General features: G+C 34.9%; 1 protein-coding gene across 3 annotated transcripts in view; it reads left to right on the top strand.

The window, feature by feature from the left end:
- MTBP (MDM2 binding protein) overlaps positions 1 to 17,512 on the top strand; it is a 78,312-nt gene that overhangs the window by 15,752 nt on the left and 45,048 nt on the right. For all 3 annotated transcript variants that reach the window (XM_023224685.1, XM_023224676.1, XM_023224692.1), the window contains exons 10-11: positions 2,699 to 2,768; positions 9,798 to 9,915. In XM_023224685.1, the coding sequence (XP_023080453.1) occupies positions 2,699 to 2,768; positions 9,798 to 9,915 (188 nt within the window). The remainder of the gene's footprint in view (positions 1 to 2,698; positions 2,769 to 9,797; positions 9,916 to 17,512) is intronic.

A 17,512-nucleotide genomic window follows, 5' to 3' on the forward strand; every position in this document is an offset into this window, starting at 1 on the left:
ATTTTTCATTATATTCATTGTTTTAATGTTGATGTTCAAGTAGGCTGCGGGACTCCTTATTGTTGGAGTTGCTGGGGAAGGAAGTTCTTGCTTTTCCCACCTCCTGGATCCTATACCTATTTTATCAGAAATCTTCCTCCCTATGCAAGCATTTTTATTTTTTTTCAGTATTGTTGAGACTTTTCTATGGCTAGAGCTGTGGAAATAATACAGAAGTGATTGAGCCTTGTTTCTTTAATGCAGTTATAATGTTCTCTGCTTGAGCATAGGACTAATATACTCTGACACCTAGTCTAGCATTAACTGAAACTTTGTCCTTCCCACCCACTGCCCAGACATCACCATGTATATATTTTATGTGCTTTTGTTAACTGTACTATTTTTTTTATAATTTTAATGCTTTTGGGAAATAATTTCCCTTTTCCTGAAATCCAGGAATACATCTCCATGACTTCTATGTTTTACTCAATATGTTTCTGCTGAAGAAGTCTGTAACTGCAATATATCATAGCATGTAGTAAGCACTCAATATTGTCAGATGAATGACTTTGGATTATGTCAGCCTAAATCAAAATACTCATTATTTTCTTATTGAAAATTCCTTGCTGCAGAAAAGATAACATTTACTAAGGCATAGGAGAACCTTACCCAGCTGAAAACTGTTTGTAGTCTAGAATCTCTAAAGAGTAGTCGTTTTTTGGTTTGGGGGTGTTGAGGGCAGTTACTAAGTAATCAGATTGGAGAGGCTTTTCAGATTAATCAGGTCCTAAAAGACCTTACATATCATGATTGGGGTTAAATTCTATCCGAAAGATAATGAGGAATCATACAAGGATTATAAGCCAGACAGTAGCTTAATGAGAAGTAAATTTTAGATCATGCTGGTAGGATTTTGGAAACCTGAGCAAAGCTCGAACTAAACAAGTGGCATTTGGAATGGAGAGCCAGGAAAAGTACACAATGTGTTAAAGATGTAAAATCAACATGATATCATGATTTATTTATTACATGCTGAGAAAGTGAGAAGGCCAGAGAGTGTAGTTGATTCCCTATGTTGAAACTGGTGTCACTAGTTGAGATAACATGAGATGAGCCATTTTCATAGAGGAAGAGGAGTTCAGGTTCATGTAGTTGGAATGGTAATGTACATTGTAGTAAAAGGTATAATAGGTAGTTTTAAAAAATTTTTATCCATTGTACATTACTGTTGAGAACCATTTAGCCAGCATTCTACCTGGCAGTATGACTGTAGATGTTACTTTCAGATATAATCTATTATTAATCCTTCTTTTCTCCGTCCTCATCTATTAGCAGCTTATTGGGCAGAAGATGTTTGACATATTTATCTTACATTAGATTCTTGCCTTAGACCAATGGTTTTCAAACCATCTTCCAAGGAAAGTCGAGGACTCGGTTCTCCGGATAATGGGATTGAAAGATAAGTTGAGTGGGCATGGCTCTTGGCCCCCTCCTACTGCAACCAGAGCAGCACCTCTTGTGCCCTAAATATTGGGTTTCCAGATAAAATGTCACTTGGAAAAAGTTTCTGCATCAAAAAGGTTTGCAAAGTGTACTGTAAACTGTTTTCATGGTACCACCCAACATTTAGATGTTTGACCATGTTTTTACATAATATTCAGTATACTTTTTACTACCATTACGTTAACAAAAGTTCTACAACTTGGGAAAAAAAAATCTTCCCTCAAATACTGTATTTATGCTTTTAGAATAGGCAGAGGACTTCCTGGTATATAGTGTAGAGAGGAGGGAGAAATGTTAGGAATCTGTGGGAAAAAAAAAAAAAGTAATTTACATACTCAAAAAATGTTTAAATGTTTCTCCTGCCATCACCATGAAGAAACATAAGAATCAGTCAGCTGATATATCATTTTATGTATTTAAGTAAATATAAATGGTATCATATGTATCTGCAAATATATTCAACATATTTTAAACTCTCTTTTAAAAATATATAAGAATGTTTAGAAATACACCTAAGAACAGAACATTTTGTATAAAAAGAAATCCAATTTGTATTGTATAATTGTATAATAAAAAGAAATACAATTTCTTTTATACAAAATGTTCTGTTCTTAGGTGTATTTCATTTTGTATAAAAAGAAATGAAACACTAGCCTAGTGTTTTTGAATTTTTATTTAGAAGCTACAGTTTTTATAAATTTCTTGTTCTTATAGTTTATAGTAGTGCTCTTTATAGTAGCACTGTTTCTTAGCATTTAAACAATAATGCTAAATAAGACTTATCTCCCATTATAGAGGGGCAAGCTATGAAGATAAAATTCAACAATTAGTAAATTAGTCACAAAATGTTGGCCATTTCTTCTCTGAGGGCCTCTCACACCAGCACCTTCCCTTCTATTCTTTTGTCATCCTCATTTTCAAATTCTCATTTCCATACAATCAGATATTTTAGTGGGCATTTCAGTGGACACCACTCTGCCTCATTCAATCCAGAATTAAACAAATAATTAAACAAATTTTTGGCATTTTCAGAATTAAACAAATAATTGGAAAAATAATTATCCTTAGGGAAAGGAGTAATTGTTAACGGCTATAGTTAAATTTTTTAATAAATGAATTTAAGCAACTGTGGAAGAATTGAAATAATGAAACTTATTTTAAGGAGTACATTGTTTCACAGGTACCATTACATCATTTCTTTAACTCCTTAGTACAGAGGATTGACAAACAGTACCAAACAGAATTCTGTGTTGCTGTTGGAGCAGATTTCTTCTCTGTGTAGCAAGGTATTGAGGGTTTTTTGGGGGTTTTTTGTTTGTTTGTTTTTATACTTGCCACTTAAGGATGTGTAAGAAAATGGATGTAACTTACTAATCTGTTTGCTTGATGACTTGGTTTCTTTATTGTAATATAGGATAATTTTGGTCCTAACTCATATTAAGATATTTTGGACTTTTCATAATAACTGTAAAAGTACTCTGCAAACATAAGTGACATTTTGTTTTTAGGAGAGATTTTCAGAAATAAGCTTTATGACTGGTAATTGTTATTGTTAACCTACTTCTTCAACATGCGATTTCAATTCTATGAGAAGACATTCATATACTTGCATTGTTTTCTTCATTGTAGGGCAAGGGATGAAAGTGGAAAAAGCTAAAGTTTTACTAAATTGTCATTTGGGAGTTTCCAATTTTTCTTTCTAAATTCTGATGATGTTTAGGAGATTTATGGCTATTTTAACAGTTATTTTGTATATATAATGATGTAAAATTGGTATATTTTTAACTGTAAAAAATTACAATATAAATAATTTTAAGTGGAATCATCTATTTAAAATTAAATTCAGTTTTTAGTAGGAAAAAATGAAAGTTTGCTTTTTTTTCTAGTTATTTATTCAACTGTTATGTTCCTTGGAAAACAATTTTTAATGCACATAATGTTTATTGGCAGTATTTACATAACATTTTCTTATTGTTTTAATGACAAGTAGACTAGCAAATAATCCTGCAGGGAGAAAATGATTCTTATAATTATAGCAGTTTCCCTATGGTGCTATAATCAAGTCTTGATTATAATTCCTATAGAAAATCAATATAGTAAAGGAAAAATGATTTTGACCTTAAGATGTATACTTGACTGTATACTAACTTAAAATTTTGGCTTCTAGCCTCTTTTTCCATAAATTTAATAGTCCTTTGAATAGGGCACCAAAGTATTTATTTGATGAAGTGGCCTTTACCAGTATTACCCTGGCTTTCATCCTCTAAAAATAACTAATTTGCTGAATTTTGAAATTTTAAAATGTATCTTTTAGCATTTATCCAACATGTATTCTACTGTGTGTGAGGTACTATACTAGATTTCGGGAACCCAGTAATGAAGTGTACAGATGACGCTTCTATACTTGTGGAACTTACATTTTAGGGGACAAGCAGAAAATAAGTAACTGCAGACACAATAAGAATTATGAAGAAATAAACAGCCTGAGATAGGGAATAAGTCAAGAGACCCTACTTTAGATAGAGGTTAATAAGGCCATACATTTCTCCAGAACTATTTGCAGAGACATCTTATGAATTAGTATATATTTTTTAAGTGCACTGAGAATAAAAAATACCCTGTTTCTATTTTAATCCAGGTAGCTAAGTAGCTCTCTATATAACCCTGTCCAGTCACCTAATCTTTTGGAGCTGCTTCACTGTATGGATTGAGGATATTATTATTTATCATTAATTATCTCATCTATATTGTCAGATAAGGGAGGGAAGAAATATAGATGGTATAGTAGAAAGTCTTCAATGGAAGAGCATGGTTTTTAGAAAGCTTGACTTGAAGCCATAGCTGCCCCACTCACTGGCTTATAGCTTTTCATATTGCAAACTGGAAATCATAATCCCCGTGTTACTTATTTCAGAGTTGTAATGAAAACCAAATTGGATGTATTTTATAAACTACCAATTATGATGTAAATGATGGTTGCTACATAATTTTTTATTGTCTTTGAAGTTTATGTGGCCCAAGTGATTGACACACGTGAGTGAAACAGTTTCCTTAAAAGTACAAAACACTAGATATTCTCTAAGTAATTTGAAGGTATGGTGAAATTTATAGAAATTTTACAGAGAAATTTGTAGAAATCTTATAAAGACTCTTTCCTTTTTTTTTTTTTTTTTTTTTTTTTTTTTAAATAAAACAGAGTCTCACTCTGTCACCCAGGCTGGAGAGCAATGGTGCGAGCTCAGCTCATCACAACCTCTGCCTCCCAGGTTCAGGTGATTCTCCTGCCTCAGCCTTCCAAGTAGCTGGGATTACAGGCATGTGCCACCATGCCTGGCTAATTTATAGAGACTATTTCAAGTCAAAATCAGATCTGTAGATATAGTTTAGCACAGGTGTAACATAATCATTAGTCCATCTAGTTATTGAAGATAGGCAACACTAATTCTAGAAGCACCCTAAACTATGAATGTTTAATAATGTATTTTCAGTTGTTTTGTTTTAAATTTGTTGTATTAGATTATCATTTTTTCTTCTTGAACCACGACTGTAAAACATTAGAACATACTTTATTAGTAAGGAATAGAGACTTTATAACTATGTTCCCAGTTTAATGTAGCAAAAGGGATTATTTTTGAAGCCATATATTATGTAACTTAGAAAACAAATCTAAATATGAAGTAATTTATTTTTCTTATACATTGAGTTACGATTTGTTTTTTACTTTTTTTTTTAGATGGAGTCTCACTCTGTTGCCCAGGGTGAAGTGCAGTGGTGTGATCTTGGCTCGCTGCAACCTCTGCCTCCTGGGTTCAGACAATTCTCCTGGCTCAGCCACTCAAATAGCTGGAACTATAGGCATACACCACTATGCTTGGCTAAGTTTTTTTTTTGTATATTTACTAGAGACAGGGTTTCGTCATGTTGGCCAGGCTGGTCTTGAACTCCTGACCTCAAGTGACCCACCCATCTCGGCCTCCCAAAGTGCTGTGATTACAGTCGTGAGCCACTGCACCCGGTCATTTTTCACGTTTTTGAAAAAGTGTATAATTACATACCAGTTCTTTGAAATGAAGTGTTTTATAACTTGGGTTTCAGCTGGGTGTGGTGGCTCATGCCTGTAATTCCAGCACTTTGGGAGGCCAAGGTGGGTGGATCACCTGAGGTTAGGAGTTCGAGACCAGCCTGGCCAACATGGTGAAACCCCATCTCTACTAAAAATGCAAAAAATTGCATCGTGGCGCTTCCCTGTAGTCTGAGCTATACAGGAGGCTGAGGCAGGAGAATCATTTGCATCCAAGAGGTGGAGGTTGCAATGAACCAAGATTGTACCACTGCACTCGAACCTGGGCAACAGAGCGAGACTCCATCTCAAAAAATAAATAAATAAATAACTTTGGTTTCATTTATTAAACAATTAATTTTTTTTCTTTTTTTTAGTGTTTTTACTGCTAGTATCTGCCAGATGCCTGTTCATAATATTGGATAGAATAAGGTGGACAGGCCCTTTCTCAGGAAACTTTCATGGTGCTTAAGTTCTATTGCTTTGTATGATCTTCAGTCAGCATCTTAGCTTAAACAAATTATCTCTCTATGTAGCTATGGTTAGCCCCAGAATATAAGTAAAAGCTTCTTGGAGTAAAGCTTATAAGCTTGATTAGGGAAAGACAAGATAGGATTGTTAGGAAGTTATGATGTTCATTAATCTTCTGGCTGGGAAATATTTCTTCGAAGAGAGGAATTTGCAAAGCTAGAAACGTGATTTCCACAATGACTCTTGTTGGAGAGGACCTACTGAAAATACTTACTCAAGATTTTGAAACTCAGGCCAGGTGCAGTGGCTCATGCCTGTAATCCCAGCACTTTGGAGACCGAGGCAGGTGGATCACCTGAGGTCAAGAGTCCGAGACCAGCCTGAGCAACATGGTGAAACCCCGTCTCTACTAAAACAATAGAAAATATTAGCCAGGCATGGTGGCACACGACTACTTGGGAGGCTGAGGCCAGAGAGTCACTTGAACTAGGGAGGCAGAGGTTGCAGTGAGCCGAGATCACACCACTACACTCCAGCATGGGCAACAGGGTGAGACTGTCACAAAAAAAAAAAAAAAAAACCCAAGATTTTGAATGTCAGATTTGACATGTTATTTGGCGTTTATATTCTAGAGATAGAATGATAGCCTGAACAGATCAGATCATCCTCAAGTCTCAGAGTTATCTCATGATTAGTGTATGGGTGCAAGTTATCAGCACCTAAGTGTATTAAGAATGCATTATAAACAACTGACAAATTTATTATGTAGGGAATTATAGTTTATGTGATTTAGAAATACTTATTTTCATATTTGAAGCAAATGTCTAGTCAATATCAGGCTGTCTCCGAAGTGTGGCCATTTCAGCTAATGATCCCACCGCATTTATATTAGGCTGTAAGTAATGCATTTAACTGCAATTAGCATCTCTAAAATGTTGAGAAAGCTCTAACTGGGACCCAGTCTGGCATACTCACATTACAGCCTTGTCCACCTTTTTAACCATACAGTCTGGTCACATTTTTTGGGCTATGGAGTCTTATGTATGCAAGAAGGAAGAACTAGGATTTAATGTCGAGAAAATTAGATATATTTTTTTATATTTAATGATTATTTTCTATTGCTAAATATTTTTATTTTTAATTTCTAATTCTTAACTACATAAAATATATTTGACTTTAAAAAGATTATGGCTATAATAATAAAGAAAAATAAGCATATTTCTTTTAACCTTTCTTATTTTGTTCCTAACATATTAGGTTGATGTAAAAGTAATTGTGGTTTCAGACCATGAGTTTTAAATCATTATAACTAGGCTCAAACACATCTTTATGAATAAAAATAGAAACCATTACGATCAACACATTTTTGCCAATGAGAATTAAGTTTTTTTATTCCTGTAGTATAAAAATCCATGCTTTGGAATTCTACGAACTCTTAGAAAGCATTTTCTGCATCCTGCCTTGCCTGTGGAAGCATTTTCCCTGCAAAAAGTTGTTGAGATGCTTGAGGAAGTGGCAGTCAGTTGGTGAGAGGTCAGGTGAATGTGATGGATGAGGCAAAACTTGTAGCCCAGTTCATTCAACTTTTGAAGCATTGGTTATGTGACATGTGGTTGGGCGTTGTCATGGAGAAGACCTGGGCCCTTTCTGTTGACCAATGCTGGCTATAGGTGTTGCAGTTTTTGGTGCATCTCATTGATTTGCTGAGCATAATTCTCAGATGTAATTATTTCACCAGGATTCAAAAAGCTGTCATGGATCAGAATGGCAGCAGACCAGGAAACAGTGACTATGATCTTTTTTTTAGTGCAAGTTTGACTTTGGGAAGTGCTTTGGAGCTTCTTCTCGGTCCAGTCATGAGGCTAGTCGTCGCCCACTTTTCGTCACACAATCTGATCGAGAAATGGTTCGTTGTTGCATAGAATAAGGGAAGACGACGCTTCAAAACGATGATTTTTAAAGTTTTTGCTCAGCTCATGAGGCACCTACTTATTGAGCTTTTGGGGGTTTATTTAGTTATTTGTTTGTTTTGTTTTGTTTTTGAGATAGAGTCTCTTTGTTGCCCAGGCTGGAGTGTCATGGCTCAGTCTGGGCTCACTGCAATCTCTGCCTCTCGGGTTCAAGCAATTCTCCTGCCTCAGTCTCCCAAGTTCTGGGACTACAGGCGTGTGCCACCATGCCTGGCTAATTTTTGTATCTTTAGTAGAGACAGGGTTACACAATATTGGCCAGGGTGGTCTCGAACTCCTGACCTTAGGTGATCCACCCACCTCGGCCTCCCAAAGTGCTGAGATTACAGGTATGAGCCACCATGCCTGGTCTTATTGAGCTTTCTAATTTGCTTCAAATGCTGAATGGTTGACGGTGAGTTCTTCTGCAACTTCTTGTGTAGTTGTAAGAGGATCAGCTTCGATCATTGCTCTCAATTGGTTGTTGTCTACTTCCTATGGCCAGCCACTATACCACTCCTCTTCAAGGCTCTCATCTCCTTTGCAAAACTTTTTGAACCTTCACTGCACTGCATGTTCATTAGCAGTTCCTGGGCCAGATGCGTTGATGTTGCAAGTTGTCTCCACTGCTTTTTGACCCATTTTGAACTCGAATAAGAAAATTACTCACATTTGTTTTTTGTCTAACATCATTTCCATAGTCTAAAATAAACATAAACAGCAAGTAATAAGTTATTAACAAGAAAATATAAAGCGAGAAATGCTCTTTAAAATGATGTATAACATAACCACTTTTATTTAAGAACATATTCCAATATCAAACGGCAAATTTCAACAATGCAAAAACCACAATTACGTTTGCACCAACTTTAATATTTATTTTTATATCTGTGAATTAAGAATGCATAAGTAAAAATAATAAATAGCAACAAAACATTAAAATATTAGTGATCACATATTTCATGTAACCAGTCCATCAATATAGGACAATTAAAAATGATTTTGCACTAGCTCTAAGATCTTTGGCAAATGCTTTGCCTAAATTTTCCCAGAGTTTTAAAATGAAATACCTTTTACTGAGATGTGCTGATTGATGTAGCTGCATTTCTGAATTAACTGGAAAAATATAACTTTCAGAATTGTGGTTTGTTTTATTCAGGCCTTAGTAAACTGAGAGTTTACCTAAATATATTATGGTGATTTTGGTGAACCAATATTTAATAAGCATCTGTATCCCCAGCCCTGGCAATACAAAGATGAATAAGCTGAGTTTGCTCATAAATCAGTCAGAAGTTGCTGTATGTTTTCTACCATGTAATTCATTGTCTTCTCAGTTTGTACCTATTAGCATTAAATCTCTGATTTCCAGGAACAAAGTTTCTAAATTGCCAGCAAATGTATTCTAATTTTGGAACTAGTACAATAATCTATCTAGTCAAAAAGTTATAAGATGATGGTTAAATATAACAAAATATTTTGGTGCTAAAGCTCATACACTGTTTTGTATATACACAAATAAATTATATCCACAACCTGAACTTGAAGCAAATATTGTGAATTTTTCAGAGATGTATACCTCAGTGGAAAAGGGAAGCCTGTAGCATTGAATGCCTTTACTGTTTTTGTTTGTCTGTGTTTTAGCTTTTGTTTTGTTTTATTTTGACAGAGGGTGGGCCACTGTTCTTACTTTTTAGTTTTTATAGTGGAGTTTTTAGGAGAGGGCATTACTAAATGCATGTTAAATTGGTGAAATATGAGTGGAAAATTGTCACTTGGCACTATTCAAGAGTGAATCTCAGTGTGCAATCAATGAAAATATGATCTGTTTTATCCAGGTTGGTGCTCTTTTTGTATTGCCATGTACCATTAGCAACATACTTATTCCACCTCCCAACCAACTCAGTTCAAGAAAATGGAAGGAATATATAGCTAAAAAGCCTAAAACAATCAGTGGTGAGTATTACATGTTTCAATTGTTTTAATGATGCAGCATAGTTAATGTATGTATCAAATTTGAAGTGAAGATAACATTTCTATATGAGAGAACAGTATTTCATATTATTGCTATTGATTACCAGGAGTCTACATCATTTTCAGATTTTTAATTGCAACCTACTGTAACATAAAGTATCTCTAACCATATTCATTTAAAATGCTAGTGATCTAAAGGCAGAACTCTTGGTTCATTAGATAGCTAATTATATTGAACATGGTACATTAAAAAAAAAAAAACCTGTGATAATTTTTTGAAGAAATTAGAAGAAGTTATTTATTTATTTATTTAGAGATAGAGTCTCACTTTGCCACCCAGGCTAGAGTGTGATGGCACGATCTTGGTTCATTGCAACCTCCACCTCCCGGGTTCAAATGATTCTCCTGCTTCAGCCTCCCTAGTAGATGGGATTACAGGCACCCACCACCACGCCTGGCTAATTTTTGTATTTTTAGTCGAGATGGAGGTTCACCATGTTGGCCAGGCTAGTCTCGAACTCTTGACCTCAAGTGATCCGCCTTCCTCCGCCTCCCAAAGTGCTAGGATTACAGGCGTGGGCCACCGCGCCTGACCTAAGGTTTTTTATTTAACAGTTTAACTGTATCTTACACAATATTCCAAGTATTCTATTTGAGATATACTGATTCATTTAATTTTTGTAATAACCCCATATACTTATTTTTATCTCCATTTTACAGATGAAGGAATTGGAGCTTAGAGAAGTGACAAAGCTATTAGTTGACAGAACCTGTGGCTCTGTCACTTCTCCAAGGGTTTGAACCTGTGCTCTTGTGCTCTCTACCACTACTCTGTGTTCCTACTCGGTTCCTCTAGTATATTCAAGATGTCTTTATCCAAATGAAAATTTCTGTTATAAAATCAGAGATTAAGTCTAAACCCTAGTATTTCATGAGATGATTGTGGCTTAGAATGTTAAAATTACTTTCCCAAAGTCACATTGGTGAAATGTGTTCCATCATACTTTGGCTTTGATGTGTGTTTTTTAAATTGAACAAAAATTTTTTACTTTTTTTAGCTTATAGTTTTTGTGACCCATAATGTGATGGGACTAAGAACTGTAATTGAGACATGTGTACCAGAAGAATTATGAAGAAATCTGTAGAAATACTCCACAGGGCCCTTGAATTTTGAGGAATACAATTTTAAAATCAGTAGCTTATACAGTATAGATTTTCTATTTTTCCATATAAGAAACAGGAGAGATACTGAATTCTATTTTAGCAGATGTTGAATTCCAAATGTAGGTAAGATATCTATGTGGAAATTTAAATGTAGAGTTTGAATTTTAGGTACAGATCTCTAGATAATAGTCAGGGCTGGATATTTGGATTTTGAGTTTTCCAGCAGTTTTATCTATTGTGTAATAAGCCACCCCAAAACTTAGTGGCTTGAAAGAGCAAACACTTTATTTGCTTATAGTTTTGCAGTCTGAGCTGCCCTCAGCATTCACTGATCTCACCAGAGGTCATTGATGTGGGCGTTTTGAACTTGCAAATCATTTGGGGGCTAGGTTCAGCGGAGCTGGCTGGCTTTTTCTCCCCATTTAGTCTCAGAGCCTTTTCCTTGCTACATGGTCTTCTCACATGATCTCTCCTGCAAGTTAGCTGGAGTTTTTCTATGGTGGCTCAGGACAAACATATAGAACTTGAAACTACCAAGACTTATTAAGGCTTAATCCCAGGACTTACTTCTGTTACATTCTATTATTTAGAGCTAGTTACAAGAATAGTCCAAATTCAAGGAGGAAGTACCTATCTAAAGATGTGAATAATAGGAAGCCACCAATGTAAAAAGTCTACCGTAGGTGCCTACTAGTTAGGAATGTAGAGTGTTAGTTAGGAATGGTTGAAAACAACAACATATAAAGAACATGGCTAGAGAAGAGAGCTAAGGATAGTGTCTTTAGAAATACAGTCATCCCTCAGTATCCACTGGGAATTGGTTCCAGGACCCCTGTGGATAACAAAATTCCTAGATGCTCAAACCCCTCATATAAAATGGAGTAATAGTTGCATATAACCTGTGCATATTCTCCTGTATACTTTAAATCATCTCTAGATTACTTATAATGCCTGATACAATGTAAATGCTATGTAAATACTTGTTATACTATATGGTTTTTTAAATTTATATTCTTCTCAGTTATTAATTTATTATTTTTAAATTTTTTCTGGAATATTTTCAATTCGTGGTTGGTTGAATCCACAGTGTGAAACCCATAGATGTAGAGGGCAAATTGTACCTGCATGTAAGGTGAAAGTGGAGGGAAAGTTAGGAAATGATATGGTAAATGATCTTTGGAAGACCCTAGCAAGTTATCGTTAACATCAGCATTAAAATACCATTGATAAAGAGCATGGTGCAAAGTGTGGGAAATAAAGGAGCATCAAACTGGGTTTTTACACTTGAGGAAGTAGATTCATGGTCTTTTTCTTTGTGAAATTTATACTCAAGTGAGGAATGTACCTAGGAAAATAATTATAAGTCTGTTTAGCCAACATTGTGAAGGCAAAATGAAAGGTACTTCCAGAGTGTATGACCTAACATAGCCTTAAGAGTTCAAGAGAAGTTTCCTGTAGGAGGAGACATTATTACTGTAACTTACGGCACCATACTAATACATGAATAAGTGCAGCTTTCAACCATTCTCATCTCACAGGGAATAAATATATATTTGGTAATTTTGGCACTTGCTAAAACAAAATCAGAAATAGATTTTCTGAGTGGCAATATAGTCGATTTCACTTATTCTACATATAATCATGGAATAATACTGATCCATTTCTCAGCTTTACATATGTCCAAAATTGATTAAACATATGTAGACATATGCAATCAGTTAATCATAATATTAACATCTCCTCAGTAAACTTGAGTATATTCTGGCAGCCCATTCATTATTTATTTTTCCTTTTGTAACTTTCTCCAACTTCAAACAACCATTACGTTGGAACTTCTGATTTTAAGGTAATTTACTCTTAACTTAGGTGTGGGCTTTTTTTGGCATGATTTCCATTGTAATTTTAAGAAAATACCATGTGGCTTGATTTGATTTTTTAAAATTATCTCTTCTTGAAATTTGAGCATTAATATTGGTAACTTGTGAATAATAATAAGACACAGATCACATAATCTTTGAAGCCAGATTGTTGATTACTGATTAGACTGGATCATTAAGGGCTGATTAAGCTGACACTTTACAGTATTTTAAAAAAAAATCTTAGAAGTAGAAATAAAATCAAACTGGACAGTTGATTATTCAGTTCTCTTCTACCCATAATCCTCTCTGTAGGAGAAATTCTTACCCATTAATGGAATTTTTTTTTTTTGTAAAAATAGAGAAGCTGAGTTTTAGCTAATGTAAAAGCTTCAATAACTCACACCTGGCAAACTTCCTCTCCCTTCCTAGCATCACTAACAATACCCTTTCTCACTATCCCAAATCATATAGTGACTCTCAGATCATTCTCCTACACCATGACTCTGTTTCTCCACAGTCTTCTGAATTATGCCCAACTGTTCTCTGTTGTTGCCACATATGTTCCAGAATCTTCATTCTAACTTTGTACTGTTTCCTGAAAGTATTCCTTGATTTTATTCCTTTGTGACTTTATTATTCATTCATACATCTAGTGAGTTATATCTTTTATTCATGTATTTGAATATACAGCAGATATTGTGTATCAGGCATGGTACTGTTATCTTGGGGTTACTGATCCATGAAATAGACTTGAGTCTTCCTCTAATGGAATTTACACTGTACCACAGAAAATAGATATTCAGAAGTTATTATAACATTGTATTTAGTAGTCACTGAGTAGGAAAAATCCCCAAGACATACTGAATGAAAAAAGCAAGGTATGCAATAGTTATACTATTATTAATGATAAAAACAACTTTATGTGTATTGAGCATTTAAACATATTTGTATATGCATTAAGTATCTGCTTTTTCAACAGATATTTTTATCGAGCACTTACAATATATTAAGCACTGTTTTACATGCTGGACCAGCAGTAAATAGAACAAAATCCTTGCCCTAATGGAGCTTACTTTATGGTGGGGGTAACAGGTTTAGTTTTTCCCCCAGATAGCCATATGACTAGTTCCTAATTTTTTCAGGTCTTTACTCCAAAATCATTTTTCTCTTTTAGGACCTTTTTTGCCAGCCCATCTAACATTGCAAACAGACTCTTCTCCTGACCTCTTATTCATCTTCCTAGCTTTATCTTTTTGCCTTAATACTCATGCTGTCTAATGTACTAAATGTGTGTCTGCCTGACACTTAACAGTTACTCAAAAGTGTTTGTTAAATAATGAGTGAAGTATATATTTCTAGGTAGTAATAACTGCTCTCCAGACAGTTAAAGAAAGACTTTGAATGGACTCCATCCATGTAGTATGAACCAAAATTTGTGCTCCAATTTTTATCAGTTTCATCCTTTGATGAAATAAAAAATATGTATGTATTAATTTGAACCATATGTTGTTTTTGTATATCAAAAATTGTTTTGTATCAGCAGTTTCATAGAGTGAGCTAAAATGGACAATGCCCAATTTGAAGTATGGTTTAATTATAATAGCAAATGAATGCCTTTTAAAACTGGTATTCAATAAAATACCTAGAAATTATTATGATACAGGAAAAATGCAAAAGCACTGTACAAACAAATGCAATTAAGTCAACCATATTACATTTCAAAAGAAAAATGTCTATATGTAAAACTTACTGAGAAGACAGATGAATAGTGAAAAATGGCTGGCTCACCATGTTTACAGAGATATTTTATGAAGTTGTCAAAAAATTCAATGATCATGTGCAACCTAAACAAATCATAGATAAGTAATAAAAAATTTTATCTCCCAATATTGAAGGCCTACTATGTGCCATATGCTGTGGATTCATTATCTTTAATTCTCAAAACAATATTGAGAAGTAGGTTTTTAAAAAATCCTTTATATTACAATTGAGAAAAATAAGGTAATCAAGGAAACCAAGAACCTTATCTAATGTCACAGGGTGGAATTAGAATTTCTACTTAATTTTGAATGTATCTAAAGGCCATGCATGATTTGTTTTGTCACATAATGTATACTTTCGTTGAAAATAATTTTTTAAACTTGGTCTTTCTGGCCTTTGATAAACACCCCTTCATGCTAAAACTCTCAATAAGCTAGGTATTGATGGAACGTATCTCAAAATAATAAGAGCTATTTATGACAAACCCATAGCCAGTATCATACTGAATGAACAAAACCTGGACGGATTCCCTTTGAAAACTGGCACAAGACAAGCATGCCCTCTCTTACCACTCCTATTCAACATAGTATTGGAAGTTCTGGCCAAGGTAATCAAACAAGAGAAAGAAATTAAACGGTATTCACATAGGAAGAGAGGAAGTCAAATTGTCTGTTTGAAGATGACATGATTGTTTATTTAGAAAACTCCATCGTCTCAGCCCAAAATCCCCTTAAGCTGATAAACAACTTCAGCAAAGTCTCAGAATACAAAATCAGTGTGCAAAAATCACAAGCATTCCTATACACCAATAATAGTCAAATAGAGAACCAAATCATGAGTGAACTCACAGTTGCTACAAAGAGAATAAAATACCTAGGAATCCAGCTTACAAGGGATGTGAAGGACCTCTTCAAGGAGAACTACAAAGCACTGCTCAGGAAATAAGAGAGGACACAAACAAATAGAAAAATATTTCATGCTCATAGATAGGTGGAATCAGTACCATGAAAATGGCCTTACTGCCCAAAGTAATTTATAGATTCAATGCTATCCCCATCAAGCTACCACTGACTTTCTTCACAGAATTGAAAAACTACTTTACATTTCATATGTAACCAAAAAAGAGCTCGTATAGCCAAGACAGTCCTAAGCAAAAAGAACAAAGCTGGAGGCATCACGCTACCTGACTTCAAACTATACTACAAGACTACAGTAACCAAAACAGCATGGTGCTGGCACCAAAACAGATATATAGACCAATGGAACAGAACAGAGGCCTCAGAAATAATGCCACACATCTACAACCATCTGATCTTTGACAAATCTGACAAAAAGAAGAAATGGGGAAAGGATTCCCTATTTACTAAATAGTGCTGGAAAAACTGGCTAGCCATATGCAGAAAGCTAAAACTGGACCCCTTCCTTACACCTTATACAAAAATTAACTCAGGATGGCTTAAAGATTTAAAGGTAAGACCTAAAACCATAAAAATCCTAGAAGAAAACCTAGGCAATTCCATTCAGGACATAGGCATGGGCAAAGACTTCATGACTAAAACACCAAAAGCAAGACAACAAAAGCCAAAATTGACAAATGGGATCTAATTAAACTAAAGAGCTTCTGCGCAGAAAGTAACTATTATCAGAGTGAACAGGGAACCTGCAGAATGGGAGAAAAATTTTGCAATCTATCCATGTGACAAAAGGCTAAAATCCAGAATCTACAAGGAACTTAAACAAATTTACAAGAAAAAAGCAAACAACCCGATCAAAAAGTAGGCAAAGGATATGAACAGACACCTCTCAAAAAAGACATTTATACAGTCAATAAACATATGAAAAAAAAGCTCATCATCACTGGTCATTACAGAAATGCAAATCAAAACCACAATGAGATACCATCCCACGCCAGTTAGAATGATGATCATTGAAAAGTCAGCAAACAACAGATGCTGGAGAGGATGTGGAGAAATAGGAACACTTATACACTGCTGGGAGTGTAAATTCGTTCAACCATTGTGGAGGACAGTGTGGCAATTCCTTAAGGATCTAGAACCAGAAATACCATTTGACCCAGCAACCCCATTACTGGGCATATACCCAAAGGATTATAAGTCATTCTACTATAAAGACACATGCACATATATGTTTATTGTGGCACTATTCGCAATAGCAAAGACTTGGAACCAACCCAAATGCCCTTCAATGATAGACTTGATAAAGCAAATGTGGCACATATACATCATGGAATACTATGCAGCCATAAAAAAGAATGAGTTCATGTCCTTTGCAGGGACATGGATGAAGCTGGAAACCATCATTCTCAGCAAACTAACAGAAGAACAGAAAATCAAATACTGCATGTTCTCACTCTTAAGTGGGAGTTGAACAATGAGAACACATGGACACGGGGAGGGGAATGTCACACACTGGGGCCTGTCAGGGGATGGGGGGCTAGGAGAGGGAGAGCACTAGGAGAAATACCTAATGTAGATGACGGGTTGATGGGTGCAGCAAACCACCATGGCACCTGTATACCTATGTAACAAACCTGCACATTCTGTACATGTATCCCGGAACTTAAAATTTAATTTAAAAAAAAGTCTTTTCAATTTTATGTCTTGATGTTTGTGGAAATAATTTATTCTCATGTAGCAGAATAATAGTATCTCACAATTTTATAATTCTAGATGTTTGATAATTTTAGAAGTCTAAACTTGAATATTGCCTCGTATTTTTAAAATTGGAATTCTTTTGAAAAGAAATGTGTTAAAGGTACTCTTGGAGAAAATCAT

The sequence above is a fragment of the Piliocolobus tephrosceles genome, chromosome 7, assembly GCF_002776525.5.
Source record: "Piliocolobus tephrosceles isolate RC106 chromosome 7, ASM277652v3, whole genome shotgun sequence".
Lineage (NCBI taxonomy): Eukaryota > Metazoa > Chordata > Mammalia > Primates > Cercopithecidae > Piliocolobus > Piliocolobus tephrosceles.